Source organism: Ornithorhynchus anatinus, chromosome 16 (genome assembly GCF_004115215.2).
Source record: "Ornithorhynchus anatinus isolate Pmale09 chromosome 16, mOrnAna1.pri.v4, whole genome shotgun sequence".
NCBI classification, from domain to species: Eukaryota; Metazoa; Chordata; class Mammalia; order Monotremata; family Ornithorhynchidae; genus Ornithorhynchus; species Ornithorhynchus anatinus.
The window spans coordinates 6193222-6220735 of record NC_041743.1 but is presented as its reverse complement, the minus strand read 5'-3'; the positions used below and the strand labels follow the sequence as shown (position 1 = coordinate 6220735).

General features: G+C 50.1%; 1 protein-coding gene, 1 long non-coding RNA gene and 9 other non-coding genes across 12 annotated transcripts; 10 read left to right on the top strand and 1 right to left on the bottom strand.

The window, feature by feature from the left end:
- Nucleotides 1–11266: 11266 nt before the first annotated feature.
- ZBTB37 (zinc finger and BTB domain containing 37) lies at nucleotides 11267–21338 on the bottom strand. The gene is made up of 4 exons (XM_029080410.1): nucleotides 21271–21338; nucleotides 18681–19633; nucleotides 13982–14081; nucleotides 11267–12220 (listed from the first exon to the last, which is right to left on the bottom strand). The coding sequence occupies exons 2-4, from the start codon at nucleotides 19601–19603 to the stop codon at nucleotides 11732–11734; spliced, it is 1512 nt and encodes a 503-aa protein (XP_028936243.1). The 5' UTR covers nucleotides 19604–19633; nucleotides 21271–21338; the 3' UTR covers nucleotides 11267–11731.
- Nucleotides 21339–21597: 259 nt separating this feature from the next.
- LOC103170510 lies at nucleotides 21598–27514 on the top strand. 2 transcript variants are annotated; one of them, XR_486233.3, is made up of 14 exons: nucleotides 21604–21743; nucleotides 23278–23323; nucleotides 23585–23628; nucleotides 23883–23927; nucleotides 24164–24192; nucleotides 24748–24835; nucleotides 25053–25085; nucleotides 25419–25484; nucleotides 25894–25929; nucleotides 26370–26424; nucleotides 26781–26818; nucleotides 27005–27032; nucleotides 27220–27255; nucleotides 27439–27514. It is a non-coding gene; the product is annotated as an uncharacterized LOC103170510 (long non-coding RNA). The 2 variants fall into 2 exon arrangements; XR_005660899.1 differs by lacking the exon at nucleotides 23585–23628 and having other exon boundaries at nucleotides 21598–21743.
- LOC114817594 lies at nucleotides 22731–22811 on the top strand. Its single transcript, XR_003765456.1, has one exon. It is a non-coding gene; the product is annotated as a small nucleolar RNA SNORD74 (small nucleolar RNA).
- On the top strand, nucleotides 23449–23516 carry LOC114817584. Its single transcript, XR_003765447.1, has one exon. It is a non-coding gene; the product is annotated as a small nucleolar RNA SNORD75 (small nucleolar RNA).
- LOC114817581 lies at nucleotides 24027–24095 on the top strand. The gene has a single exon (XR_003765444.1). It is a non-coding gene; the product is annotated as a small nucleolar RNA SNORD77 (small nucleolar RNA).
- Nucleotides 24919–24980, top strand: LOC114817595. The gene has a single exon (XR_003765457.1). It is a non-coding gene; the product is annotated as a small nucleolar RNA SNORD44 (small nucleolar RNA).
- On the top strand, nucleotides 25268–25330 carry LOC114817582. Its single transcript, XR_003765445.1, has one exon. It is a non-coding gene; the product is annotated as a small nucleolar RNA SNORD78 (small nucleolar RNA).
- Nucleotides 25721–25791, top strand: LOC114817585. Its single transcript, XR_003765448.1, has one exon. It is a non-coding gene; the product is annotated as a small nucleolar RNA SNORD75 (small nucleolar RNA).
- On the top strand, nucleotides 26226–26303 carry LOC114817588. The gene has a single exon (XR_003765449.1). It is a non-coding gene; the product is annotated as a small nucleolar RNA SNORD79 (small nucleolar RNA).
- On the top strand, nucleotides 26456–26539 carry LOC114817596. The gene has a single exon (XR_003765458.1). It is a non-coding gene; the product is annotated as a small nucleolar RNA snR60/Z15/Z230/Z193/J17 (small nucleolar RNA).
- LOC114817593 lies at nucleotides 27074–27151 on the top strand. Its single transcript, XR_003765455.1, has one exon. It is a non-coding gene; the product is annotated as a small nucleolar RNA SNORD47 (small nucleolar RNA).

Genomic DNA, 27514 nt, shown 5'->3' with positions numbered 1-27514 from the left:
ATCACCTTACCGCCCTTCATTGGTGCAATTCAGGCATTTCTCAAGCGTGCTAATCGGCCCCGCAGCAACCTCAAGACCCCAGAGGTGAGTTGTTGGCTTAGAACGGTTGTGACTTTAGTGTGGGACAGCTGCAGGGAAGAAGGGGGGTCCCTGGCTGTGTTGGGGACTATCGGAGGCAAGGATTTGGTCCTCCAGGAGCTAATTCCTGAGTCCCAGTCATGTACGAGAGAGAAGGGGAAAAACAGAGCTGGCCAGCAGCTGCGGGAAGTGGGTCACGGGGCTTGCGCAGGGGCAGCACCACCGCCCTCTCCTCCGGACAAGCTGAGGCCCGCGTGCAGGTTGGCCCCGAGGCTGCTGGCATTAAGTACCCCTGTCTGACGCATGGCTGCTCTGTGCTCCTCCACTGCACCCCTGACCGCCGGGAGGGAAAATGTCTGTCGGGAACCGCCTGATCCTCTGGCCCCTCACCGAGCTGAGCTCGCTCCGTACCTCCCCCAGCCTCCTACTTCAGTTTTCACATCACAGTTCTCACACAGGTCAGCAGATGAAAGTAGCTCCGTGAGGGTGGAAGGAAAGAAAAGCAAAGCACACCAGTGGGAAAAAGGCGCTGAAAGAAGCTCAACTTGCTGGGTTTGGGATTTACTTGCTTCTTCACCCTGAAACGGCACAATGCTATGCTCGGGGTGAGGGTCAGGGGGCTTCTGGGGGTCCTTCCCCATGAGCTGCCTGGGCCAAACTTCCTCCAGGCCTGATTGCAAAGGATGGTGGGGATGACCATCTGATAATAATAATAATATAATAATAATTATGGTACTTGTTAAGTGCTTACTATGTGCCAAGCGCTGGGGTAGATACATCTCTCTCACACGCACTCTCTCTCTCCCCCCCAACCCACGGCCCCCTCCCCCACAGTTCTGGTAAAAAGCAAATTGGCTCTAGGACAAGAATGAGCTTATAAGTGACATGGAAACTTTCCCCATTTTTCCTGACCCAGCACCTGGGCTCCTCCCAGCAGCTCCTACTGCGAGTGGCAAATGGCAACCGAAGACAAGCATTTGGCTTTCCTTTCCTATCTACTGGGCCGAGCATCTGGCTGTAACAGCCGCACCAACTAGAAGCTCACAGATGACACCGGGGAACTGCTTTGGAAGAGATCTGATGGGCAAAAGCGAGGCAGCAGCCGATCTCTGACCGGGGCCCTGAAGGAGAACGCCTCACACCACTCGGGCAGCGGCACCGCCGTGACTACCGATGTGCAGCAAAGCGTCCTTAGCTTCACGCTCCTCAGCCGGGAGCTCGGAGGTAGAGATGCTACGATGGGAGGAGGTGAAGCCTCAGCGGTGGCAGTCACAGGGCAATGGACTCCCCTCTGGTGTTGACGAGGTAACCTTGCTACCTGCACATTCTTGGAATGGGGAGGGAGAAGACTCTGCTCTTGTCCAACTTTTCATAAACAAACGTACACCCACCAACCCACACTTTCCCAAACCACATCACACAAACATGGAGGCTGCCCACCTCCTCCCCGCCCCACACGCCATCAATCTGACCCCAATTAAGGGCCGGCTCCTGTTGGCTTTCCTCCCGAGGGTCCGACTCCCACCCTCTTTCCCCATGGGGGCCGACAAGCTCACATTGAAGCCACCCCTCCCCTTTCCTCTTTGTTCCACCGGGCACCTCACCGGGCACCTCTACCTCTTGCTTCGGGACCACGCCTGTGCCGAGAGCAGGTATGGAGTCATGCCTTCTTTATAAATAGAAAGTGCGAAGAAAGACATTTCTTGCCCCCATATCGAAGCAACCAAAAAAGCTCTTTAAGCAATTCTCTTTGCCCAGAACTAGACACAACTATAAACGAAGCTGTCTACGGTACCAAGGTCACCATGGGCGCGTAAATAAGATTTACCAATGTGCATTTACCAGCGATAGATAAGATAGTAAGAAAATAGCCAAACTTCCCACAAAGTCCATTCATGAACTATATATCACTCTGTGATCAAATGCATGTGCATATACAACTGAATTATATTAGTGTTGCTTTAATTTTAACGGGCTGGTTTTCAAAAAAGAAACCCGGCTCTTTTAATACAAGCTACATGATTTAAAAGTATTTTTTTTTAAATAAAACTAGAAAACCCATATAAATTCTAGTCTTTTTTTTGTCGGGTGACTGGCTTGCCCCATCTATTCATAGGGGCTTGGGGGGTTGTTGCAGTCACTCTTGCTAGCGACCTCCTGCTTGGGCGGGGTTTTGGGCTGGAGGGCCGCCGGGGAACTTGTGGAAGTCTAGAGGCACGTAGAAGGCCACATATCAACATGCCAAATCCTCCCAATCATGGGGTGGACCAGGGGTGGGGTGGGCTAGGAGTGGGGGGGGTTTCTAACAGCAGAAATGCAGCCACTTCTGTGGCGGAGGCAACTGGCTCGGAGCTAGCTGTGAGCACGGTTGGCATTCCTGTAGGCCACGGGCCTGGGGCTGGCTGGGAGACGTCCAGCGGAGTAGGGCCAGATCTGTCCTCCCCTAGTGTAGGGGAACATACCTTCATTGTAGGTGAGGGCTTTTGATTTTAAAGTGAATCTCCTTAAGAATCACTGCAGTTAGGGATCTGATTAGTCCCCAATAGAAACCTGACTGATTGCTTCTGGCAGGCTTGAGAAATAAATTAGGAAAAGAAGTCCCAAAGTAAACAAATTTCCCAACAAGATGGCTTTTCCCCTGACTTGGGCGCCCTCGGCTTTTGTTGCAGAGTGGGGAAACGTGAGGAAGGACAAACGTTTTGGGCCTCTCCTGGGTCTCCTTCCGGTTAGCCCTTCTCCTCGGCCAGGCCTGCTACGCTCTGGAAGCCAGAGGCAGGCTGGGGTGGTACGGGGGTCGGCTGGGGAGGAAGGGCCAGCAGTTTGCTGAGAGGTGAAAACCTACTCATTCCGCTGCCAAATTAGTCTGGGCCCTTTCGCATTTGTTCTTCCCCTCTCCTCTTCTCCAATGATCCTGCTCTCGCAGGGGCAGCTAAATCCTCCCCTGCCTGTGACGACGGAGCCCCTTCTAGATGGGCTGGACAGGCCAAGTCAAGACATCACAAATCAGTACGCCTGTACCTTTTTGTCTCTGAAGTGTGAGCACCTCCCTTGTTTCCAAGGTGGCCTATGGTAAGTACCTACTGAGTCAAGGTACCTATCAGCCCATGGATTTTAGTGGGGGTTTTCTCTTTTCATTCATTCATTCAATAGTATTTATTGAGCGCTTACTATGTGCAGAGCACTGCCATCTCTTTCACATCCCTGGGATTCCCTCTCCATGTCCTCTTCTATGAGCCTGGAGGACAACTACAAATTCTTTCTATTCCTGAAGAAACAACACAACTCTGAGGGTTGCCTGGCAACCAGGAGATGGTGGGTGCCCTCCTTATTTTGCCATCGTAGTCAGGCCCGGGATTTCCCCAGCCCCCGTTGTGCTCAGGTCTTACTTGCAGCATTACAATTCACTGGCTATTAGACCAAATGGCTTTAAAAACGTGCCTTTGGGCTCTTCCCCAGCTTCTCTCAACCCTTTAGCTCAACAATCTAAAGGGCATCATCCTTGAAATGCACACCCTGGTGCCACGGGCTGACCTGAAGACAATCTGTCCATAAGTTTTTTGGGCTGGTTCCGCTACATAAATACCGGGTTTTTCTAGACTGAGTGCTTCTAAATCAGCATAGGATGTAGAAAGGAAAGACAGAGTAGGGCCAATAGGACAGGAAGCCACAAGGATCCAAGGAGCTACAAAGCACTGAATTGGATGACCGCTGCTTGATTGAGGAGATGATGAAAGATTCTACAGACCCTAACCTATCCTTTCTCAAGAAAACCCCTGAAGCCTCAGGTTGATTTTTCCCTAATTTCATTTAAAGTGCATAGATTTAAGAAGGTAAGGGGAGACTGGAATCTCACCATTTACAAGAATGAAGGGTTGGATGGAGTAGGGTGGGGTGGGTTTTTGACAACGTTACCTGATCCCAGGGGACAGTGATTGCATAGAATCTGAAAAAGTCTCCTGGGAAAGGATCCCAATGATAATCACTGCTGTTCTTTGGACTGCTGACCCCCAAGGGCTAATTCGGATCCTAAAATTTCAGCCAGTCCCCGAAAAGTCTGCAAGACAGAGAATGGTTTGGCACAGTTTCTAGACTGTATGGGTTCTTTGTTAATTTGCTAGTGAGTATGGAGCTCTTGAATCAATGAAATGTAGTGAGCCCTCAGTGTGTGCAGAGAACTCCACTAAGCATTTGGGAGAGTACAGCAGAGCAGAGTTGTTAGACACGTTTCCTGCCCACAAGGAGCTTAGAGCCTAAAGAGGAGCTTACAGTCCAGAGGCTTACTGTCTTGAAGGGGAAGGATTCCTCGAAGGAGGCATAGAAGGCCGGCTCTGCCTCAGAAGAAGCAGGGTGGCCTGATAGAAGAGCAAAGGAATGGGAGTCAAAGGATGTGGGTTCTAATCCTGACTACCCACTTGCCTGCCATGTGACCTTGGGCAAGTCACTTAGTTTTTCTGTGCCTCAGTTTCCTCATCTGTAAAATAGGGATTTAATACCTATTTTCCTCCCTCTGTGAACCCCATAGACGACAGGCACTGTACCTGACCTGATTAACTTGGATCTACCTCAGTGCTTAGTTCGGTGCTTGGCACATAGTAAGCGCTTCACAAATACCACACATTATTATCATCAGCCTCAAAGTGCAAGTTGGCTGATATTCTGGGCATGGAGCTCCCACGGAAGGGGTTTGTTGAGAAGTAGAGAAATGAGGCGTGGGTGATGTCGACAAATGCATTTTCCCCGTCTGGCTTGAATTCCAAGAGCTAGGTGGGGAAACCACGCGAGCCACGCTCCCAAGCCTTCTATCCTGCCTCACATCCTACCCCAGCCCAAGCTGGACAGCAAATACTGCTTCTCTTGCCCCGCAGAATACAATCTGATGGCAGTTTCTGGAGCCCGGTCTCACCCGCCCACTCAATAAACACCAGCTTCCCCCATGGCACCCTGGCAGGTGAGGCTGCCTGGGACCCAGAGGGATCTGCCTACCACACACCGCCAGGCAACACCGACAAGGGGTCGGGGGCAGAAGTTGTGAATACAGGCAAGGAGCAAGACAGCAGGCTCTCATGGAAAAGAATATTCATTTCTCTGAAAATGGAGAACTGTTTATAAAAGAAAAGACGAGAAAGGGCTGGATGGGATTTTAAAAGAATCCGTTTCGTCCTGTTTCTTTCCCCCCACCGCCTTCACCCATCTGAAAGGTAGAAAATGCATAATGGCAGAAAGTAATATCGATCTTGGATTCAGATTTCTGGTTGAGGGTGATTGGTTTCTAAGTGATCCGTATTACTCTGCTTCCCCCCAACCCCACCCCCACCATATCCTCAAAATGGCACGGGATTGTGGCTCATAAGCAGAGGGTCTGAGGAAGGTATTGGGTGATATGCCTAACGTCTCAGATGCATATCGAAAATCCCACTCACCTCTACAGAACCCATGAAACTGAAGTGCTGGCAGATCTTCACGAGGTGCTGAGCTCCTCTTAATAGCGGGTCAACATTCACCCACCAATACACAGGAATTTCATTCAGAAAAGGACAGAAAATTGAGAGAACTTCCAAGTCACCTATCGCCTTGTCTGAGCATCTCTCACAGAAGTTTTAAATTGAGCAAGGTGCTAGAAAGCGATTTACTCACCACCATGGGGGTCTTCCCTTGAACATACGGGCAGCCTGGGCTACAGCAGACACTCCTCAGGAGTCAGGTGGAGAGATGAGCATAAGCCGAAGGCCTCATCTCATTGGTCTTTTAAGGGTTCGGCCCTAGGATACCTGGGCAGGCAGGAAGTGCAGCAGGGAAATGTCTTCTAGGAAGTGTAGTCTCTGAAGGAGGCTTTGCTATTTCCAGTTCCTGTTTAAGGGCAGGAAATGCCCTCTGCCTTTTGAGAAACATAGTCTCCTAAGGAGCATTCCATATTCCTCTTGCCTCTTGTCCCTTAGCTCCGCACAACAACACAAAGGGCCACAACCCGAAATGCATCATCAATTCGCCTGGTGAATTCGCTCTAAGGTCAGGAAGAGAATTAACCTGGAAAAGCATTCAGGTGTCCTGTGTAGACAAACATGTAATTCTGTCACGAGGCAAGGATTTCATCATCACCTCCAACAGTGAGGGCTTACCGACGATTCGACAGATGTTTAGTAGTGAACGAAGCCCGCCACCCTCTCATCTTAGGACTACTCAAGCCAAAATGTCCAGCAAGACCTCCTTCAGCTCGACATCCCTCAGCTCTGTATTGCGCTAAACCCAAGGAGCTTCCACCACGGATCCGGGGAGTTCCGAAGCCATGCTGGTCACATGCATTCTGGAGAATCTCACCTATGGAAATGAGGTAATCAGAAGTCTTGGGAGGGACGGTGTGTCCACCCTGAGATATGGGCACAGCGAGTCAAATGATGCTATTTCCCCTGAGGGATTTCGACCCCTTGCTCCACTCTCCTTTACATTTTTCCAATCTCTTTGTGTATTCACTGTGACCATTCCCAGTGCTAATGGGCTCCTGGAACACTGAGCATGGGAATTCACAATGCAAATGGATGATGGATAAATATACATTCAGGAGTGTAATAAATAAAGGGAAACAGTAACTTTGTTCACAGTTGGAAGGATGGTTCAAATATGCATTTGAAAGCCAGGAGGCCTTACCTAGAAACATTTTCAATAAAGACAAACCTTAAAGAGCAGAAGGAGGTGTGACTTTTGACTCCCCCTGTAGCATATGGTAAGCATAGCTTATTTGAGCAAACCGAAAATGAAGGTTTCCCCTTGAAGAGGTGGCTAGTATCTGGGTCAATTAGCCTATCTGCTCCCTGCGGGCCCACTGCCATCAATCAGGGAGAGTTGCATGTTTCCAAGGCCTGACACAAAACAGACTATTTATCTAGGATGCCCCATTGTAAACGGGCCCCTTTTTGGGAAAATCTGGCTTTAAATGAGGCCTGTTTTATAACGAGCCACGCTGTCTCACCACCACCACAATTCACCCATCCCCTTAAGGGATGGGCAGTTCACAGTGCCAAGTTGTGAATGGACTCCCAATTTGCAGGAAAAGAAGAAGCTGGTGGGGGAAGCAGCAGCCTCTTAAAGGAGGTGGCAGTATATGGCTCTACGGCTTACAACCCCACCGACCCGTATTTTAGGCAAAATGGCAGAACAACCCCAACTTGGAGATGAGCCCGAGGAATTATATTGGGGCACTGGCTCTTCCACCCTCTGTAGCCTCTCCCGGGAGCGGATGGAGAGCCCTGTTTACTCAGACTGGCTGGCACGTGGACCTTTACGCTGCCTCTCCCACAATTCACCCCGCAAACAGAGGTGACTTGGGGCAGAGTAACCCTCCCGACCGCTGTTCCTGAAATGGGAGGCTTTACATGGTATGCCTGCATGTGGGAAAGAGCAAACCACCGCATGGGCACATGAGCAGCTTTCCAAGAAAATGACTTGCAGTTCACCTGTTCATCCTCTCTCTGCGCCATCCCAAAACTCTCTTAGTCATATGAACAATCCAAAGTCCTTTCTGCAACCCCTCTCCTTCCATGAAATCACCTAGCAGCTCGTCTCCTTCCCCTCAAACTGTGGCCTGGGCTATTTAAAACAAACAAACAAACAAAAACCTAAAACCATTTATCTGAGGAAGGTGATTTGTTTTCAGAGTTTATCAAATGGGGCAACAGCCAGATAATCTGAAATTTGCAGACACTGGTTGAGTGCCCACGCCGATCTTACTCCCAGCAAAGGCCAGGATTTGGACACTGACCTTGAAGGAATATTCTCTACATTGCTATTGCCACACTGCCCGGAAAGTCCCATGTTAATAAGGCCAGGAGAGTCCCGTTAATCGAAAACATGAGTAAACATCTCTTCCCTTCCAACTCTTTATAGCCATTACTTTTTTGCTGCAGAGCTTAAGGGTACAAGTCCAACCCTCCCCCCACCCCACCCCAGCCCAACACACACGCTTTGGTGAGATCAGACAGATCTGGAAATTTGCCCATACGCTTACAGAGAGCAAAATTCTGGGTATGATTTCCAACTCCCCTGAGTTGGAACCTGAAATGAGAACACTGGAATAGGGCATTCAGGCCCCCTCCGGCACACAGCGCTGTTGGCCTCTGCTAAATTTAGACCTCAAATTAGGTGACAGATTAGAGGCCAGAGAGGTTCCAAGTGGCAGCTTAGAATGGAAACAGACAGCACTGTGCCAGCTCTCCTCTTTCCCCGAGGCATGCAAGACAGTTTTTCTGTAACTGCGAGTCACCCAAAGACCCAGCAACAAGAACCCCCTGGCACTTAGCCTGGCACTGCCATTGGACACCAGGCTCCACAACAGAGGACCTTTGGGTTTCACTTAACCCCTGGGGCCAAGGCAGCTTGTTACCTAGGAGGGGCCCACCTGGGGGTCTGGAAAGGACTGTGGGTCAATTCAGCTCTGACCGGTCTAAAGAACAAGAGTTCACTGTGGATATCCTCACCAAGGCATTCTTCCTGTATTCTTCTAGGTACATTAAGTAAACATAAAGCTGATTTTGCTATCCCCTCTTCCTTCCCAATATCTTTAAACTAGAGCTCACTTCAGCTACAAAATATAAGAATGACCCCGAGGTGCCTGGATTGGATTCTTGGGTAGCTAAAAGAAACCACTTGGAGACTGGCATCTCTTCCATGGAAAGGTGTGAAGGGGGAGGAGGAGGAGGCGGGAGGGAAACCTTCCTTTCACAAGTTTTATTTTGTTTAAAAGTAGCTTCAGTTGGGACTTCATATACGTTTCATGGCTCTGGAGAGGCCAACTGAGAGGAGGGAACCAGCAAACAGGGGTCGGAGACCACAGCCCTGTATGATGAAAACTCTCCTCTATTCACAGTATCAACACAGTGAAAACCTTAAAAGATAATTTAAGGATAAACAAAATGTCACAAACTCACAGTCACCCCCGTGTGAGAACACAGTCACTGCTTCAATGTTAGCCCTTCCTTGCTACACTTGGATGGAGCTGCTGCTAGTAGCTGGGGAGAAAGTTTCCTGTAACAGCAATTCCTGCATGTCATCTTTCCAACCTGGTAATAGTTTGAAAAAGCTCTATTTTCACACGTATCATCTTCTAAGGAACCATACAAAGCGATAGAGTAATTCCTACCACTGTCTCCCGAAAGCAGGATGGACATTTCAAATATTCTCTTTCTTTTTTGGTAAATTTAAAAGCTATGTCTAGAGCAGCATAATCTGCACCTGCCCTCCCCTTCCCTCCCTCCCTGCCCCACTCTTGAGGCCAAACCTCTTCCAAGCGCCCTTAGACCGTGAGCCCCCAGTGGGCCGGGGACTCTGTCTGGCCTGATTACCCAGTAACGACCCCAGTGCTCAGTTCCGGGGCCGGCACACCGAAAGCGTTTAGCCAGTCGCACAGTCGTTACGATTTCTTTCTATCCTATTTCGGCCGCAGGACCTGGCCGGTCCCTGGGAGCTAAAAGAGTCCCATTCTGTGGCAATCCTGAGCCTCCCCGGCCCTCAGGTCTCCCCTAGTCCCTCCAGGAGAGACAACGCCTCTGCCCTTGGAGAAAGGAGGAGGGGGCCGGGACAGTCTTCCTAACAGTAAGCAACTGGTGTGCTTAACCTGCTTCTTTCCTACAGCCCCCTCGGCTCTTTCCCTTGACAGTTTTGGAGCAACTCCATTTGCCCTCCACCCTCCTGCCCATGTACCATGTGCGATCCCAGGTGGGGGAGCGAGGCCGGGCCTACCACCCCATCTGGGATCGGCCCCACCGATGCCGAGGGGGCCCGGTCGCACCCCGCTTGCCTCCCGGCCTCTGCACAGAAGCAATTTCTAAAAAGCGCGGCACGTTTTCCACACTCTTTAAAACAAAACCAATCCTCAAAAAAAAAAAAATCTGACCAGTAATCGGGGCGGTTGGAGAGTTTTCTTCTTTTCTTTCTGTCCTAGAGGCCTTAGGTTGCAAAAGCTCCCCGCACCGACCTGTTCCCAACCCTCTCCTCTCCTTCCACCTGCAGGACAGGGTCTGGCCAGCCCTGTGGGATCCTCGGAGGAACCTCGCTCATTCCCGGGAATGCCGTGCCACATCTCAAGGGGGACTGGTGAGTTGAGCCAGATCGAAAGGACCAGCTGGCAGTTTACTGTGCCCGATGGGGTTCTGATTGGGTTGCCCGGGCTGCTGCAGCCATAGGTATCCCACAGGGTATTCTACCAGAGCTCAGCTCTTCCACCCTGGCTATTGTCCCCCCTCGGCCTTGCCCTCTGGCAGGGCGGGGTGGATATGGAAGGCGTGGAGAAATTCTGGATTTTGCAGGCGGGAGGCACGGGAACGAGGGAGGTTCCGTTCCGTCCGCGGCAGGCGGCTGATTTCAGAGCACGCCGGGAACCAGAGCTTCGAATAGCCTCAATTGCAAAGTTGCAAAAACTGATTTTTTTGTTTTTTTTTTAAAAAAGTCATATAAAACCTATCAAACTTATCAAATGTGGAGACGTATGGATTTAAAAACGCCGCCCAGAATCATTTCCCTGGGAGGTGACATTTTCTGATGTACAATATTGCTCTTACGTAAAACCAGGAGCACAGGGGCTGGATGAGATTACAGTCAAACCAGCCACTAACTCATCAATTCATCTGGCCCAGAAGCCTTTTCTTCATGTTCAGTGATGTGCCGGGCACTGCCCTGGGCACACACCGCTCAGGAAGTTGCAGTTCGGCTCCGTGCTATTCCATCTTGGCAAAAATAAAAACTCGACTTTGGCCCTCCCCGCCCTCTCCCTCCCCTGCCCCGACCTCGGCCGCTGCCCCGATTTCCTCAGATTCTGAAGGGTCTAACGCAAATCTCACAGCTGCGAATTTCATTTGCGAGATCCTGGGGTGCTTGGGTGAGGCAATGTTGCCCACTGGGAGGCTGCTCTCCTCAGAAGTCTGCTTGCAGGGAAACAAGCAGGCCTCCGTCCCCTGCTGGGAGAGGGCCCACCCCCCTGCCCCCGACCCAGGATAGCCAAAGCCGCCATCACGTTTTTTAAGAGATTCAGAACGGCCCAACTAAACCAACAGGAACTGATGTCCTTGGGCAGGGGCGGTCCCCCCGGCCCATCTTTCCTCCTGGACTGTGAAAATCACCTGGAAGGAGCGGCAGAGGAGAGGGAGGAGAGACCGTCCCCAAAACGCCACCCCCCCGCCTCCCTTCCCCCACCCCCCACCTTTTTCACCTGCTCCTCCTCCCCTCCGGCGGCTGGTTAGGACGGAAAAAGCCTGAGTGCTATTGCTCCTCGGCCCAGCCGGCGGCCCCCGAGGTAACGTGGACCGGTGGGTGGGCCGGACTGGAAACGTGACTGGTTACAAAATGACAGTCGATCCTGAATTGTTCTCTAGAAAAAGCGTCGTTTTCAAAAAAGTAAAAACCAAAGCTGTTGATCCCTGAATCAGAAGGCTGACTTGCTTGCCGACTACTCGCCGAGGTGAGGGTGGGAGGGGAGGCGGGCGAGGGGAACGGCGTTTAGTGCTGTGGGGAGCAGGTGGTGTTCATTCTCGGTTTTGGCAACATCTTGGGGGGTTTTGTCCGGTCCGGAGGTGTGGCATCTTGTGAAACGCAGTACCAGCCCGCGACCCCAGTGCCAGCTGCTGACCGCCCAAAGGGGAAGAGGTTCCTCCCCCTCCGCCGCCGCGGCTCAGTCCGGCCCGGTGGTGGACACGGAGCCCTGGACCGCCTCCCCCGGCGCCACCGTCTCTTCCTGCGGGGGCGACTCTTCCTCTGCCTGGCCCCGGGATGTGACGGTGGTCTCGGGCGAGATGCTGTGTGGGCCCTCCAGGGGCAGGCAGCCGGGGTGGTTTTTGCGAAAGTGCTGGTTCAGGATGGCCTGAAAGGGGAAGCTCTTGCCGCACACGTGGCAGTGAAAGGGCTTGTTGCCCGTATGCTTGCGGATGTGGTACTCCAGCTGATCCTTGCGTGTGTACTTCTTGCCGCACATGCGGCACACGAACGGCGTGATCCCCATGTGCAGGCGCATGTGGCGGTCCAGGCTGCCCTTCTGGTTGAAGGACTTGGCGCAGTAGATGCAGGTGAGGCGGGGGTTGTAGCGGAACCACCGCTCGGACACTTCCTGCTCCCGCAGGTACTCCACGTAGCCGCTCACGCCGATCATCGCCGACTCCTCCACCTGGATTAGGCGTGGGAGAGGCACGAGAAAGGACACGGTGGGGGGTCAAGGCAGACAGCTAGAAAAATCGGGTTTGGTGCTTCCTTTCATTCATTCATTGATTCAATCTATTTATTGAGTGCTTACTGGGTGCAGAACACTGTATTAAGCGCTTGGAAAGTACACAACAGATAGAGACAATCCCTACCCAACAACGGGCTCATAGTCCAGAAGGGGGACTCCGCCATTTGAAAGGGATGACAATTGAAGGAGGGAACCTAAGCGGTTGGGATTAGGTTTACATCTTAAAGTGTCAACTCCTACTGGCCAGGGAACGTGTCTTGAGCTTCCGTTGTACTTCTCAGGCACTTCGTACAGTATACTTTTAAAAATGGCATCTGTTAAGAGTTTACTATGTGCCAGGCACTGTACTAAGCGCTAGGGTAGATACAAGCTAAGAAGGTGGGACACGGTCCGTGTCCCACACGGAACTCAAGAGTCTCAATCCCCATTTTACAGAATAGGTAAACGAGGCACAGAGAAGTGCAGTGACTCACCCAAGGCCGCACAGCAAACAAGCGGCAGAGCCAGGGTTAGAACCCAGGTCCTTCTGACTCCCAGGCCCGTGCTCTATCCACTAGACCATACTGCTTATTCTTGTGTGTGGTAGAAATTCAAACATCAGTTTATCCTATTTAAGGAAATTGGGGATGATAAGCCTTAGTGAAGGCACATCTCCTCCAAGAGGCCTTCCCTAAGCCTTCTTTTCCTTTCTTCCACCCTCTTTTGCATCACCCTGACTTACTCCATTTATTCATCCTCCAAGTCCAGTAGCAAGCTGCCAGGGTGGAGACCACCCTCCCACCCCTCACCCGCCAATGGGTGAGGGGCTTTCTAGTGCTCCCTGCTCCCCCCCAGAGAGATTTTGCAAGCTACCTGGGCCCTCTGGAATTGAATACAGCCTGGGAACACCCTGATTCTTCCCTTGGGTTCCCTGGACCAGGGAGTGTCGGCCCAATCCCCAAGACAGGAATGGAATATTCCAAAGCCTCCCCAGGATTTGGGGAAGTAGGCTGTCAGTCCACTGAGCAGCCTAATTGCATTTAGTGGCCATGGTTGGTTGGCCCTGGGCCATGAAAATACACTCCTCCCTTCAGCCACGCAGACCCTTCCCCAGGAAAGAGCAACTGAATGAAACAAGGGCCAGCCTGGTTACTCCACCTCAATCAATCTATTTATAAAGCCCTAACTTTGTGCAGAACAACGTATTAAGTGCTTGGGAGATTACAATGGTTCCCTGCCCCCAAGGAGCTTACAATCCAGGAGCTCTCAGTCTTAAAAGTCTTACCTCTTTTCCACTTAATCCATGGAGTGAGACCAGGGCAACCTAAGAACCTATCCCTCCCCTTCCTAAACTACAGCCGCTCACTCCTCCTTCCCATCACCATTTGACTGTTCTTGCAAGCCCAGGTTTTGCTGTATCTCCTTCACGTCCCAAGGGCTGGTTTCAGTACCACAATCAGAAGGCAACCCTAAATCCATTTCATTTTGCCGAATTCCAAATCTGCCCTCTGCAAAAGGCCGAGAAACACCGTAACTGGTATCGTCAGACACTGACCCATTTTTCTTTCCAATTCCTACAGAAAGCACTGCTCTTTTGCTCTTACAAAGAATAGCAAGCGGCCTATTTACTCCAGTGAAATTTAAGACTGCTTTGCCTCTGGGGCAATTCATTCATAAAGCCCTAATGGAACCCTAAATCCCTGAGTTCTGCCTTCCTACCTGAGAGTTGGGTTGCTTGGGCTCATCCATCCTCCCGGGAGACTCACTTCTGGCTCGGTGTCGATCGGTCAGGGTGACAACACTGCCGGAAGGGCTAAATCTGCAGGCGGAGGAACAGGAAAAGGGCTGTCAGAGTAGGTGAGGCTGTACTTCTGAAGGGGGGGCGGTTATCTCTTTACAGAATGATTAATCAGTGTTAAGCAGGGGTAGACACAGATACTATCTTCACAATTAAAGAGAGAGGGAGAACAACAATAACTGTGGTATTTGTTAAGCACTTACTATGTGCCAGGCACTGTACTAAGCGCTGGGTGGGGAGGATACAAGCAAATCGGCTTGGACAAAGTCGCTGTCCCACGCGGGGCTCACATTCTTTATCCCCTTTTTACAGATGAGGTAACTGAGGCACAGAGAAGCGAAGTGATTTGCCCAAGGTCACACAGCAGACAAGTGGTGGAACCGGGATGAGAACCTAAGACCTTCTGACTCCCAGGCCCAAACACCAGCTACTTCAATCGAGAAGGGTCTCCAGGGCAAAGAGGGAGGCTGCTCAGGGCTCTGAGTCTAAGGGGGCCCTCATTCAGCTAAGGAGGCCCCAGGACTCTCCAGTCAAACCAGAATAGTTCCCAGTGGATGCAACCCCTCCAATTCCACAGTGAGAACCTGCCTAGCTTTGGAGCAGGTTCTAAACCAGGGATGGGCAAAGTGCGGTGCTCAGGCTGGATCCTAAGCATCACCTTCAGCTGCCACACTTCTGTCTCTTTGATTCCACCCCTACCCATCCCAGGAAGTCAGGGTAAGTGGCCCCCATCTCTTTGTTTATCAGGGCTCTCCACTGTGGGGTGGACAGTGATTTGGGCCAGAGCACAGACGGTTAGTGGATTTTGAAATGGGCAAAATCCTCCCAGCCAGCCACTAGGGAGGTTGGGGGAGCAAGACGGCAGTGTGTATCTCCAACACGCCGTGCAGGGTCTTGGTGTGGTCCCGGGGCCCAGGGACTGACTCGGGACCTGATAGGAGTGGCTAAGGGCAGTTTGGAGCCAGGCTGCTTCCAGTCTAAAGGCTGGATTAAATCACTTGATGTACCTGGCCCAGGGACTCACCTTGGCCCTCCCCTGTTCTAAACCACGCAGGGACTTTACTACAGCTCTGGGAACTCTGCTGTCCATTGGCATGTCATCCTTATTCCAGGAGAGAAAGAGCCAAAACTCAGTAGCTTACCTGGCAGTATGACTTCCCAGCTTTTGTGTCTACATTACTTATAATTATTACTGCCATTTAGAAAGCATTTACAATTCAATGAGTATCTCACAAAGTGCTGGAGTAATTACTGAAGGTCAATTAAGATAAGGCCTCCCACTCAAAGGGATTACAATCCAAACAGGGGAGGCAGATACACTTTAGAAAAATAATCAGACATCCAACAGAATAAAAGTCAATATCAGATAAAAATATAAACTACGATTCAGCAGCCATTAACATCAACCATTGGAGACATAAGCAAAACAATCCTGGGGGTGGTGGCAGGAAGATAGTTCTTGGAGAGCTCAGTGTTCGGGCAAACTGGTCTCTATAAGAAAATGCCACAACCTTCCCAGTGTTTCATGTGGGAAGAAGAGACCTTTTGCTGGCCCTCGCTCCTTGGGGTAGGTGAGGAAAGTGTTAGTGATGGCCGACAGGCTCACATGGAACAGGGAAGCGGAAACTAACTGGGGAAGGCTTGTTGGGAGAGGTGAGATTTTAGGACGGACTTGAATGTGGGGAGAGCAGAGGCCCATCAGATTTGGGGTGTGAGGGAACTCTAAGTTAGGGGATGACAGCGTGAGCGATGGGATGGAAGTGGGAGAGTCGAGAGCAAGGAAAAGGTGGTGGAGTTAGGGGTGGGCGGATTGAAGAGAGCGAGTTGAGGAAGAGCTGGCAAAGAGAACAGATAGGAAAAGAGGGATGGACTGGTGGAGAGCCTTAAACTCGACTGTGAGGAATTTTATTCCTATCAGATACACGAAGCCAGCCGAAGGATTTTAGGGGACAAGAAATGCGTGCCGAGCAATGGTTCAAGGGGATGGATCTGCGCAGTGGTTTGGAGGGGTAAAAGCCAGCAAAGAGGCTGATACAGTGGCACTGAGGTCAAAGGCTTCTAGGACAATGCCTGAGAAGGGAAAATTTAGATGGAGAGGTAGGGTTAGCGGGAAAGGTGAGCAGTTCTGTTTTAGACATACTGTGTTTGAGGTGCTGACAGAGCATCCAAGTTGAGCTGCTCTGAAGGCAAAAGGAAATGTGGAACTACACACAGGTTAGATGGGAGAGAGATTTCGGAATCATCCACTTAGATAAGTCATGTGAGCAGATGAAGAGAAGATATAATTTATAATCTTTATGGGGTACTAAACAGGAAAGTCACCAACAAAAAGATCACATTTAGGAATGAAGGTAGAGGATCTGGTTCATCTGCATATTCATTCAGTCGTATTTATTAAGCGCTTACTGTGTGCAGAGCACTGTACTGAGGCACATATCAATAATCATAACTTGTGAAACACTCATTATGTGCCACACCGCACTAAGTCCTGGGGTAGATACAAGATAATCGATTCAGACATAGTCCCTGTTCATGGGACTCACAATTTAAGTATGAGGGAGAAGAGGATTGCATTCCCATTCTACAGATGAGGAAACTGAAGCACAGAGAAGTTAAGCAACTTGCCCAAGGTCCCACAGGAGATGTGGGATCAGGTCTGTGTTGGGTCTGTATCTCACTATTGGACTCGAGAAGTCACTTGTTTTGCTGTGCTACAGTGTAGCGAGAAGCCACCCCTAACACAGAATTTTATATAGTGGAATTTAGCAGCTGAAAGAGCCTTCAGAGCCAATTTCTAAACAGTGCCAGGCTCCCGCAGGCGCCCAGGGAACTGAGCGCTGTCCCCGCCGCCAGGCCCTTCTCCAGCGCCGTCCTCGAAACCAGGCTGACAATGAGCGGTCTTTACTGACGGGTGGCATTTTAAGCTTGTCCACCTTCCATTCCCGCCACCACTCTCCGCTGCTGCCCCAGGTGACCTTCCAGAAGTTTCCAGAGTCCAGGCCAAGCCCGGTGGGGTATGCCAGAGAGGGCTACGCACCAACTCCCGGCCAATCAGGAGGCCTGCCCAACAGAGTTCACCCCACAGATCCACTGTTTCGTCTATACAAACCAGACCTGCTGTCAGGAAGGCAAACCACACAGAATTGCAATAGGAAATTCCGCTTTTCAACTTCCCTCTCCTTGGGTTTAAAACAAGGCTGGATCCATGTAGGCTACTTAGCAACAGGAGGAACCTGACGTTATCACTGCCGATATGGGTACTTATCTGTACTAGTGACCATACCAGCAGCATCTATTGAGTGCCTTTTGTGTGCTGAGCACTGTGTGTTCCCTGCTCAGGGAAGCAATCCCTTCTCTAGGGAGCTGACGATCTAGCAAGGAAGAAAGTAGGCCTCAAATGACAAATTTTCCATAGAGACCTAATAACTCCGGCTAAAAGACAGTGAATGCGTCAAATCAATAACAAGTAAACAGATAAACATGAGAGTTTTGAGGAGTCTGAAGGGATTGGATTTAGTTAATGTTGGGAAATTACAAAAGAAGGTGACATGGTACCTGCCTTCAAGTAGTTTACAATATAAGGGGGGAGACAGGCCAATATGCAAGAACGCAATTATGCCTGAAGACAAAGAAAACATGTTGAGAAACCATAGCTGGTAAAAATGATGGGACTTTTTTTTTTAACCAATTCTTTCATATATCCCCTGAAGGACATTAAAAGTGCAAGTTATGGTGACAAAAAACTAGAAATACTTTCCCAAGATTTTCAGAGCTATACAAAAGTTCTGACAAAAAGGAAGAAAGAAAGGCAAGAGGAGTGAGGGGATCAAAGCTGTGACAAGAGGTGGGAAAATTCAGGGAGGAGACTTTGTTTGAGCATGGTGGTTGGTATGTTAGTGGTAACTGGAAGTGGACGAGGTAAGCAGGTACTTTTGTCTTGCCAAAATGGTCTCTGCTCCCAAATAGTTTTGAGATCCATTATCTGCGATAAGCAGAGGAGAGAACTGGTCTCAGAATAAGGGAATTTTTAAGCCCAGGGCTAATTGAGTCTACCATAAGAGCTAGGTACAGTTGGGAAAATGTTCTTAAATGCTAGGTTTAGAAAAAAATTAAAAAAGAACGGTTGCAAAAACTGACTTCTGAATTCCAATTACCTTTGCTCTTAGGAATCCCTTAGCCTAGGAATCCCTAGAATCCAAGTCAATATCTAGTTCAGGAGCTGGCCTTAAGCACTGCCTTTGAAATACCTCAGAGGAAAATGAACCCCCCACAAAAACTCTCCTCCTGGGGACGACACAGCAAGGAAGGGAAATGTTGCCCCGTTTCGGCTGGTGACTGGTTCCCTGCCTTGAATCCTCAGGAAGTCCTGCCTGACAATTACTTAGTGTAGGGTGGCTGGATGTGCTACTTGGATTTTTCAAGGGAGAACATACAGTACAGTAGAACCTATGACACTAGAGGAAGTGGAACCTTCTGGTTTCAAAAAATAATAAGAAGAAAAATCTCCACGCAGTCGATGTTTATTTTGCCTACATACGGGACGGGAAGAGCTCTCTAGGGTGGCCAACTTGGACGATGCCCTCGCAGCGGATGAGACAGGGGGAAAGGCCGCCATCTTACCTGTCGATTTCACTGCTCGTTGGCCGGGCCACCTTGGCTCCCGAAGACCCCAGAGGGTAACTCTCCTGACCCACTGAACCGTGGGCCGTCGTGTCGATGACCATGGCCGTGACCTCCTCGGCGCTGCTCCCGTCTTCCCCCGAGGGCTGATTCTCAGTCCCGAGCCACTCTTCCAAGTTCTCCGTTTTGATCCGCACCCCTCCCAGAACGCGGACCTCGTCGTCGCTCCGGCCCCCGCGATCCGGCACCCCGGTCTCCACGTACCACTGTCCCGCTCGGTTAATCCGCAGGATGGGCTCCCTGCCCTCCGCGTCGGAGCTCTGCTCGATTATCTGGGGGCTGGTGGACTCCTCAGGGGGACTGAGCTCCCGGATGTCCAACACTGTGCTCACCTGGCCCCTCCGGCTCGCCTTTGGCGTGTTGTGGCGGGGGCTGAGGGAGCGGTTTAGGTTCGGTGTCACCCTGTGAGACTCCGGGGGTCTCTCCTGATGCTTTGTCCTCGTCTGGCCCAACTCCGCTTCCACCTCCGCCACGTTAATTTTAAAGTGAATGCCCTCCAGGATCTGCGTGCACTTGTCTATGATGTGCTGCATCTGCAGGAAGCTGGCCGCCGTCAGGTAGCTGATGATATCGGCTAGCTGCAGACAGATGCGCCCGGTGTAACAGAAGGACAGGAGCTGCTCGAAAACCGTGGGGTTCTTGATGACCGAAATGGAGACGGTGCTCATCTCGTTCAAGGACATGTGGTCCCGGAAGTAGGGGGAGCTGGCGGCCAGCACCACTTTGTGAGCCCGGAAGGCCTGTCCTTGCACATTGACCACGATGTCGCAGAGGCGGCCCTGCATGCGCAGCTGGTTGAGGTGGCTCAGGACCGAGTTGCTGAAGTCGGGGATCTCCAGTTGTATATTTCCACCTTTCTCCATGGCTGGGCCCGGTGGTTCAGGAGTTCAACCCTGCTCGAAGAAGAAAAAAGAGCGATCAGTGTAAATCCTAACCGGGTCCCGACGGGTCCTCTCCACGGGATCTGGAAATCCTCCTTGGGTCACTTTGAGAGGTTTACTAAGGGAGCGGTGACTTCTTCATTCCTAGACGTTGAAACAGAGGGCCCAACAGGTGGTTTGTCCAAACCCTCTCCACTGGTCAGGGTCAAATTTGCAAGGGACACTTCAGATTCCTAGAAGGCCTATAACTAAACTACCTGCTTAGACCTTCCAAGCTGCCTTGAATCTGATGCAAGAGTGAAGAAGAATTTTCCAGTAGAGATAAAAGAGGAAGCGAGACTCAGGCATTTAGCCCAGTTCACCTGCCACAGAGGATATCCAACCATTTTGCCAGGCAGGAGAAACGTGGGGTAGAAGTGATCTCCGAAAGGGGTAGAGCGGATTAGCACTTTCATCCGTGGTTCATCTCTGGCTACTCCCTGGCAAACCTCTTGCTCAATTACATCTTTTATAGGGTGACTAAGACTTTATGAGGATAATTCAGTTTTCCCAAGCCAAGCCAGCTAGGGTCTAGAAATTTAGGCTAAAGACAATGGCAGACTCCAATTTAGGAAAAGCGCCGGAGGCTCTGAAAACGCTGAACGCGGCTCGGCAGTTCTCCCTCGGTGGCAAGAGAGCAGCGTGGCTCATTACCAGGCCTCAAACCTGTGGAATTTATTAAGGGCTCGATTGAGGTTGAGCCGGGCCAAGTCTTCCAGATCACGAAAACCCCAAAAAAATCTCGATCAGATGTCAAAAAAGTTACATTGTCAACATGGGGGATAAAAGCCGAGACAGGAACTGTACCCACGGTCTTCAATAGTGGTGAAAGAGGGTTTCACCCCACCGGTCTGAAGAGGGTGTGTGTCTCTTTACTAATCTGAATATCGACAGGACACCGGCAGTTTAGGAACTTCGTGACAACTCAAAGGATCCCGCCCCACTAATTAACAGCTATCAATTGATGGCAAAACGGGGAAATGTTTACTGCTTTCAAGCACCAACTTTTATCCCATCTGACCTTTTTTTTTCTTTTCCAAAGCCTTATTTGTGTTTGTTTTGAAACTTTTAATCCCCCGAGAGCCTTTGTCGATGCCATAATAATTCTGATGTTTATTTTGGATCCTACACCGCCGCCCTTCTTTTTTGGGGGGGGGGAGGGGGGGCTTGATTCTGTTGAATTGATCTTTCCAGCAACTCCCGTGTGAGGAGGGATCGATCCACCGGTGACAAGTCTGTCGTTGGTACTGGTGGGTGTGGGAGAGTTGGGGGGGGGGGGGGCGTTTCTGAGCACGGGGAAGGACCCTGCCCAGGCTGGAGGGGTGAAGGTGCGTGCATGGAGAGGAAGGCGTGGGGGTTGGGGGGTGGGTTGGGTTGCCCCCCGGGGGCAAGGGGTGGATCCAAAGAGGGGGTGCGGGGCAGGGTGCCAGGGGGAAGGGGTTGGGAAGGGGGCGTTGCCCAGGAAAGGAGGGCACTGGGGGGGAGGGGGGACAGTCCTGGGGGATGGGGGGGAAACTGAGGGAGGGGCCCCAGTCGGGGGGGGGGAGGGGAGGGGAAGGGGTCCCCGGATCGGGGCGGGGCCCAGGACCCCGCCGCTGAGCGGTACCTACCTCCGGGGGTGGCAACGGGCCGGAATGGGCCGGAACACCGTCCCGGAAGTGAATCCCCCCGCCCCCTTCCCTGGAGCGGGCGACCTGCCGGAAGGAAATCCCTCCCCCTTCCACCGCCCCCTCCTCCACCCCTCCCTCCCCCTCCCCCTCCCCCTCCCCCCATCGCCCGCTTCCCCTTTCCGCGCCCGGGCCCCGACGCCCGGCGCCTCACGTGACCGCCGCGCGCCAGCGCCCCCTCCCGGCCCCCCGCCCCGCCCCGCCCCGCCCCGCCGGGGGCGGAGCCTGAAGGAGCCCCGAGGAAGCCCGAAGACGGCCGAAGACGGCCGAAAACGGCCGAAAACGGCCGAAAACAGCCGAAGGGCGGGGCCGCTTCAGTGCGGCTGCGCAGTGACGTCAAGGGAGGCTATAAAAACAGGTGGCCGAGCGCCATCTCGTTCTTTCGGAGTCGCCTGCAGCCTTTGTCTTCCATCTGGGTGAGTGACCTTTGTGGAGGCCCTGCGGCCTTGGGCCGTCAGCGCGTCTCCATGCGGGGAAGGGGTCGGTGTGATGGATGTCGGGTGGTAGCCCGCGGACGGCGACGGGTAGAATAGGAATAATATTGGTATTTGTTAAGCGCTTACTATGTGCAGAGCACTGTTCTAAGCGCTGGGGTAGATACAGGGTAATCAGGTTGTCCCACGTGAGGCTCACGGTTAATCCCCCTTTTACAGATGAGGTCACTGAGGCCCAGAGAAGTGAAGTGACTTGCCCACAGTCACACAGCTAAGTGGCAGAGCCGGGAGTCGAACTCATGACCTCTGACTCCCAACCCCTGGCTCTTTCCACTGAGCCACGCTGCTTCCCATTCTTCCTATCAGGAATGATAATGCTGGCCTTTGTGAAGCGCTTACGATGTGCCAAGCACTGCTCTGAGCGCTGGGGGGGATGCAGGGTGATGAGGTGGTCCCATGTGGGGCTCACGGTCTTCATCCCCACCTCGGGCCGGGGAGGATGAGGACTAGCGGGAGGTCAGGCCGCGCGTCTTGCCCTCCCAGCACACCGTCCCCCAAGGCCTGCCTTCGGTGTAATCGATTTCGACGAGGGCGGCCCGGGGTGATCATAATGACGGCATTTATTAAGCGTTTACTACGTGCAAATGGCTATTGTAAGCGCTGGGGAGGATCCAAAGTGATCAGGTCCCACGTGGAGCTCCCACTCTTAATGCCCATTTTACAGATGAGGTCGCTGAGGGTGATGGTGGTGCTCATGAACCTTTTCCCGGGTATCAAGCGCTGGGGTGGATACAGGAGAAGCAGGTTGTCCCACGTGGGGCTCCCAGTCTCAATCCCCGTTTTACAGATGAGGGAAGCGAGGCCCAGACTGGCCCAAAGCCACACAGCTGATAAATGGCGGAGTTGGGATTAGAATCCACGACCTCCGACGCCCCAGCCCGGGCTCTTGCCACCGAGCCACGCAAGTCCTGCCCTTACCTGTGATGAAAACAAGTGTTGGTAGGGACATCTGAGAAAGCTGATGAATGCCAACACAGCTGAGTCGGGGCTTGGACAGAACATTTTGGGGGCCTTGGGGTGGGTAGGCTGGGGAGTTTTGGGCTACCAAGCGTAGGGTGTGTGAGCCCATCCTCACAAAGGGAAGGAAAGCCTTCCTCGCCCTCATGCAGGAGCACATGGCGGGAAGGCGACGGGTTTAAGGCCCACTGAGGCCCTTGCCCGATTATCAGTAAATCGTATTCATTGAACGCCTACTGTGTACAGAGCACTGTACTAAGCGCTTTGGGAGAGTACAATGTAACAGTATAGGCACCCTGCCCACAATGAGCATATATTCTAGATTGAGGGTAGGTTCATGCGGGATCTGGTTTTGGCCAACAGGAGACGGGCTAATCCTAGGGTCTTTTATTTGGTCAGCAGCGCTAGAGGCAAGGGATGGAAATTCGAGTATTTGCTCCTTGACACTCGAAAAAGTAGCATTGGTTCAAGCCTAATTCAATTTTTTTTTTTACCTCAGGTACAAGCTGGGATGAAGTGACACGTCCAGTGGTATCAACCATCAGGTATGTGCTATTGATCACAATCCTAGAATGCCCTAGTGAGTCTGATTAGCAGACTGGGGGTGTTGACCCAGTTAGGAAGGGAAATCTGAATTTTCCCATACATGAATTAATAAACGAGGCAGACAAGCCTATGATGGTTTTAAGTATAAGAGTAGTGGACAGATGTGATTTCTGACAACTGACTACTGAGGCTTTGTGATTTGAAGAAGCCAGATTCCTGGGTGGTACGTTGAGATCTTGAGCTTATTCCTTGTCTTCTAGATCTTAGGTCCAGAGAAATGGAGGGGACATCACTCTTTAGCAAGGTAACTTTTTCCTCTTTAATACAGAATGGGATAAAGTGTCCACAGGACATCTCAGATGCTTTAATTGGGTGGACCTTTTAACTGTGAAAAGCCACTTGGACATGAGTGCCGCAATGATGACTCTTTATTTGCTACTCTTGACCATGAGAATGACGAGAGCTATTACCACCATTTTGATACTGAGGCACTTTAAACTTGGCCATTGGGGATGGGTGTTAGAAGGCATTACACTTAATGCTTTATTTCTTCCCTAGACCACTTCAAAGAAGTGCTCCTTGGTCACCGTGGCCAAAGATCAGGTGAGCTATCATAATGTGCAGTTGTAATCACATGCCAAGATGCTAAGGGACATAACAGTGGGGGGGTACCAGTTCTTGGTAGTGGGCCAATGAAAGCCGATACAGTGATGCTTGCATAGTTCAGCAGATGGAACAGTGACGAAATATACCACATAATCTGATGTATCTGGCAATCCCCCAAATCATTCTCTTGGTGGCTTGTTAAGAAGGGCTGACCTTTATTTTCTTTATTCTAGGGAGTGGGGTGACACCACCTAAATAAAAGGTAAGGTAAGGCTAATAAAGCTTCTTAACTGGTCACTTGAATATGCCACAGAAGAGCTCCCTCTATTTCAGTAGCTTAAAAATGAGTACTGGTTTGAAATAGACTAATGCTTGAATCAGTCAATAGTATTTGAGTGCTTACCGTGCAGAGCGTGATGTTAAGTGGTTGGGGGAAAATATCCAAGAAGTTGCTAGACACAATCTGCCTACGAGGACCTTGCAGTCTAATGGGGATACGTTAGGGGTAGGGGAAATAGAATTCAAGGGTATTTTATTGTGTATTGTGAGGTTGGGTTGAGTGTTTGGGGTATATGGCTTAATACATGGTTGACACAAGGAATGGTGATTAGGAGAAATGGTTGAGCTTGGAAAGGGTGATGTGAATGAGGCTAAAGTCTTGGTGTTTTCTGTGATGATACCAAAGTTCAACAGACCTCTATGATGAGCAGTCAAAAATCTTTCGCTTCTATCTGATGTGTTCGCCACTGTAAACCACATCTCCCATATTGTACTGCTATTGCGATCTATTAGAGGGTAACAACATATTACTCCACAGGAGTGGAAAGCATTCTTGAAGAGACTGCTCTGTCGTAACTTCATTTGGGGCATTTCTGCTGTCAACTGGGAAATGGATCTCATCAAAGGTTAGTTGGAAAATGGGGTTTGTACTTGGGCTGAGCCCTTACCTTCACTTTGAGACATATTTGTCTCTAAAGCCCTGAAATAGCCTGTATGATGATGCTGCAAAGACTGATTCAATCATGATGGTCTTATTAGCTCTACCTGATCTCAGGCATTGCTTTTCTGGGGCTTGGATAACCACTTACAGCTTTTTCAAGAATTTGCTTTCCCTCTTCCTAGGCAATAACTGGCACTTGGATACATCTAGCAGTGGTAAGTATGAATCAAGGGTAGGTTTCTGTCATTTTATGCCCATACATGGGGAGATGTTGCAGTGAAAGACTAGCTCTCCTCCAATGTTGATAGACATGTTCCTTTCTAGTCTGTAATGTGGAGCAGATTATTTTAGGAAGTCCAGAAGCTTCAATTTAAGGGAAGTTATTTTGAAACAGGGTTTACAATGATGTCTTCAAATGTCTGACCTGAAAGTCTATGTAGACAAGCTTGCTTCTGAAAGACCCTGTGCCACCTCCAGGAGGGGTGGAAAAGAAATGACACAGCCCTTGACTGGAATTGCAAATTCTAATGCAAGTAACACTCTTCTAGGTGAACTTGGATGCTAACTGAATATCAGAACAGCATGTGCCATTGTGAGTCTCCTCAGAGCTTGAGGTTAGTATCAAACCAACTTCACAAGATCACAAGGTCCATCACACTGAGCTGTGTTCCAAATTTAGCAAGTGTTATTGGAGTTGGGCTTAATTTCAGTGCCAACTTTGAAATGTTTAATTCTCTAAGCCAGTGAGGTTCTAGAATGTACATAGAAGTTACTGATTTGGCGGGGGGGGATTTCAGTTTGATCCAAAGGTGGGTGGGAGGTTGCCTGCGTAGCAACTCTAAATATGCAAAGCCAGTGATGACTTTAAATGATAAGAGTAGTGGACAGAAGAGATTTCTGAATACTTGAAACGCTGAGGCTTTGTTGAGTGCTGTGAGTGCAGTGGTTGATGGCTTGGGGTTTTTCTTTTTTGAAGTTGTAACAATTTGCTCCTAAAACACATGTCCTTTTTTAATTTTTTAGTCAGAAGCGTGGAAATTCCAGCAAGTGACTTTAAAAGTAAGTTTGATGTATGTTTGAACAGCATAGTGGGATTGACAAGCAGCATGTGCTTGTAATGTAGAAGCACCTAGATTCTATTCTTGACCCTTGCCTATCTTGCCACTTACTTGCTATGTGGCAAGTGTCTTAAAATGGAGACTGACTGAGCACCCCCATGTGAGACGTGGACTGTGCACAACCTGATTAGCTTGTATCTACCCCAGCGCTTGAACAAATACCATAAAACAGCTCACACTAAATGTTGCCTTAATGGGTTGTGGCATTTGGATCCATGTGTATCACTATTGTAACTGTGCTGTTCATGATGATTTGTTAAAATCAATGGGAATCTCTCTGAAGAGAATGAAGCCAGTTTTTATACTGAAACAGTACAGAAACATACATTTAAGACAAGTGTATCTTTGAAGCCACAGCTAAAATTCAGTATCTTTCTACAGGTGAAGAGGCTTATGCCCACTGAAGCAGGAGCCCCTAACCAGCTAGCATTCAAAGGTAGCTTTTTTGGTAGTCTCAAATGTTTAAGCCGATACAATGATGATAACATAGTTCAGCAGATGAAAAGTGATGAACTCTCATTTTTGTCTTTCGCTCCTATCTGATGTATCTGGCTTTCTGTGAACTAAAAATCAGGGTTTACTAAAGGCTTTAGGGGCAAAACATTGTCCTCAGAGCCTACCCCAGTCTAATGGAGAAAATAGATGTAGAGGGAATGCAGGGCAGTGGTGATTTAATGGGAGTAAGTAAATCAGAAAATAAAGTGTTTGCAATGGGGCAGCTAGTGGGAGGAATAGCATGCTTTTGAATGACTTTCCAAGATGGTACTTTCATCTTGCTTTAATGGTTTTCAGGATGAAGACTTTCAGGACTTTTTAAGCATCAGTTTAAAGTAAGTCACTGGGGAGGTAACTGGTGATGTTGATGATTTTGCCTAATGAAATGCACAGTTTTCACCCAATAAACTATGCTGAGGTTACTTTGTTGTATAAAATTCTGAGCTGGGGAATCGTTTAAGTGCCTCTCCATGCCCAATTTTAGACTTCTAAAACAATGCCCCCATGCTTTTTTTTTCCAGGGGATGTGCCCTGGACATTCACAATCAGGTAAGATGTCTGATTCCACCTTCTGCTTGTTGTAACTTGATAACCAATGATGATAAGATTCTGCCAAATGAAAGAGACTGATTTCACCTATAAAACGTTCCTTTTTTTATTCTGAGGTTACTATGCAAAAGGTAAAGACTAAAATTTTGTTTGGACTGTTGTCAATGCACTTGTCCCTCTCTCCTAGGGTTTGTGCAGTTTGGAATCATGGGGACAGCTAAAGGTAAGACTGAGTGAAGAATGAGGGTACTGCATGGGTACAATCCACAAATGATGACCACATCCTTAATTGAACTCTCTCACTGATATTTGATGAGAATCTAAGGTCTGATGCAACCTAGGGTGGGGATGATGGAATGAAGTGCTAAAATTGGATCCCTAACCCCTACCTATTTGCTTTTTCCAGGTCAGTCTGGACTTCCCCTGAAACTATTCCACATTCACTGTACATTTTCAAACTACAATAAAGAATGATTCAAAGA